Source organism: Condylura cristata, unplaced genomic scaffold (assembly GCF_000260355.1).
Source record: "Condylura cristata isolate star-nosed mole 26May11 unplaced genomic scaffold, ConCri1.0 scaffold00009, whole genome shotgun sequence".
Classification (NCBI taxonomy): Eukaryota; Metazoa; Chordata; class Mammalia; order Eulipotyphla; family Talpidae; genus Condylura; species Condylura cristata.
Window position 1 is genome coordinate 1,117,598 of NW_004567110.1, and position 658 is coordinate 1,118,255.

At 74.6% G+C, this 658-nt stretch overlaps 1 protein-coding gene across 1 annotated transcript in view; it reads left to right on the top strand.

Annotated features, from left to right (window-relative positions):
• OPLAH (5-oxoprolinase (ATP-hydrolysing)) overlaps positions 1-658 on the top strand; it is a 10,669-nt gene that overhangs the window by 8,431 nt on the left and 1,580 nt on the right. Inside the window, exons 9-10 of the mRNA XM_012722870.1 lie at positions 119-234; positions 321-450. Coding sequence (XP_012578324.1) covers positions 119-234; positions 321-450 — 246 coding nt within the window. The remainder of the gene's footprint in view (positions 1-118; positions 235-320; positions 451-658) is intronic.

The following is a 658-nucleotide window of genomic DNA, read 5'->3' on the forward strand; positions in this document are numbered from 1 at the left end:
GGGGGCTGGGCTCGCGCTCACCGGTTGGCGCGTGCAGGTGCGTGCAGTGCAGGAAGCCCACGAGCGGGCGCCCGTCCAGGAAGCCCAGCTGCACCTGCAACACCGTGGCCGTCCCCAGCCATGTCCCCCCGCCGAGGCCCGCCCTCCCTGGCCGGGGCGTGGCGGCGGGCGGGTACCTGCGCGGACAGCAGTCCCTTGGAGACCAGCGCGTCCTCGCGGCGCGCGTCAGGGAAGGTGTGGAAGGCAGCCCTCAACAGCGGGTAGCGTGAGGCCAGCAGCAGCCCACTGCCCAGCAGCTTCAAGTGTGGCCCGGGCTGCAGGCCGAAGCTGCCCACGTCGTACAGCACCGGGCCCAGGACGGGCCCCAGGCGGCGCACCAGGCGGCGGGCCGCGCGCAAGTCGAATACCTCCTGCAGACAGACGAAGTCCAGGCCCGCCGGCAACGTGGCTGTGAGCACCCCGGGCCCGCCCGGCCCCAGGGCGCTGCGGCCCACGGCGCCATAACGCGAGGACTGCAGGCTGGCGATGAGCGCGGCGCCCACAGCCTCGGCGCGCCGCAGGCTGTGTCCCAGGTTGCTGAAGCGCGCCAGCCCGTCGGGCAGCAGGCACACGTTGGCGCTCAGGAAGCCAAAGCTGCGCGCGGGCTCGGCGCGGGGGC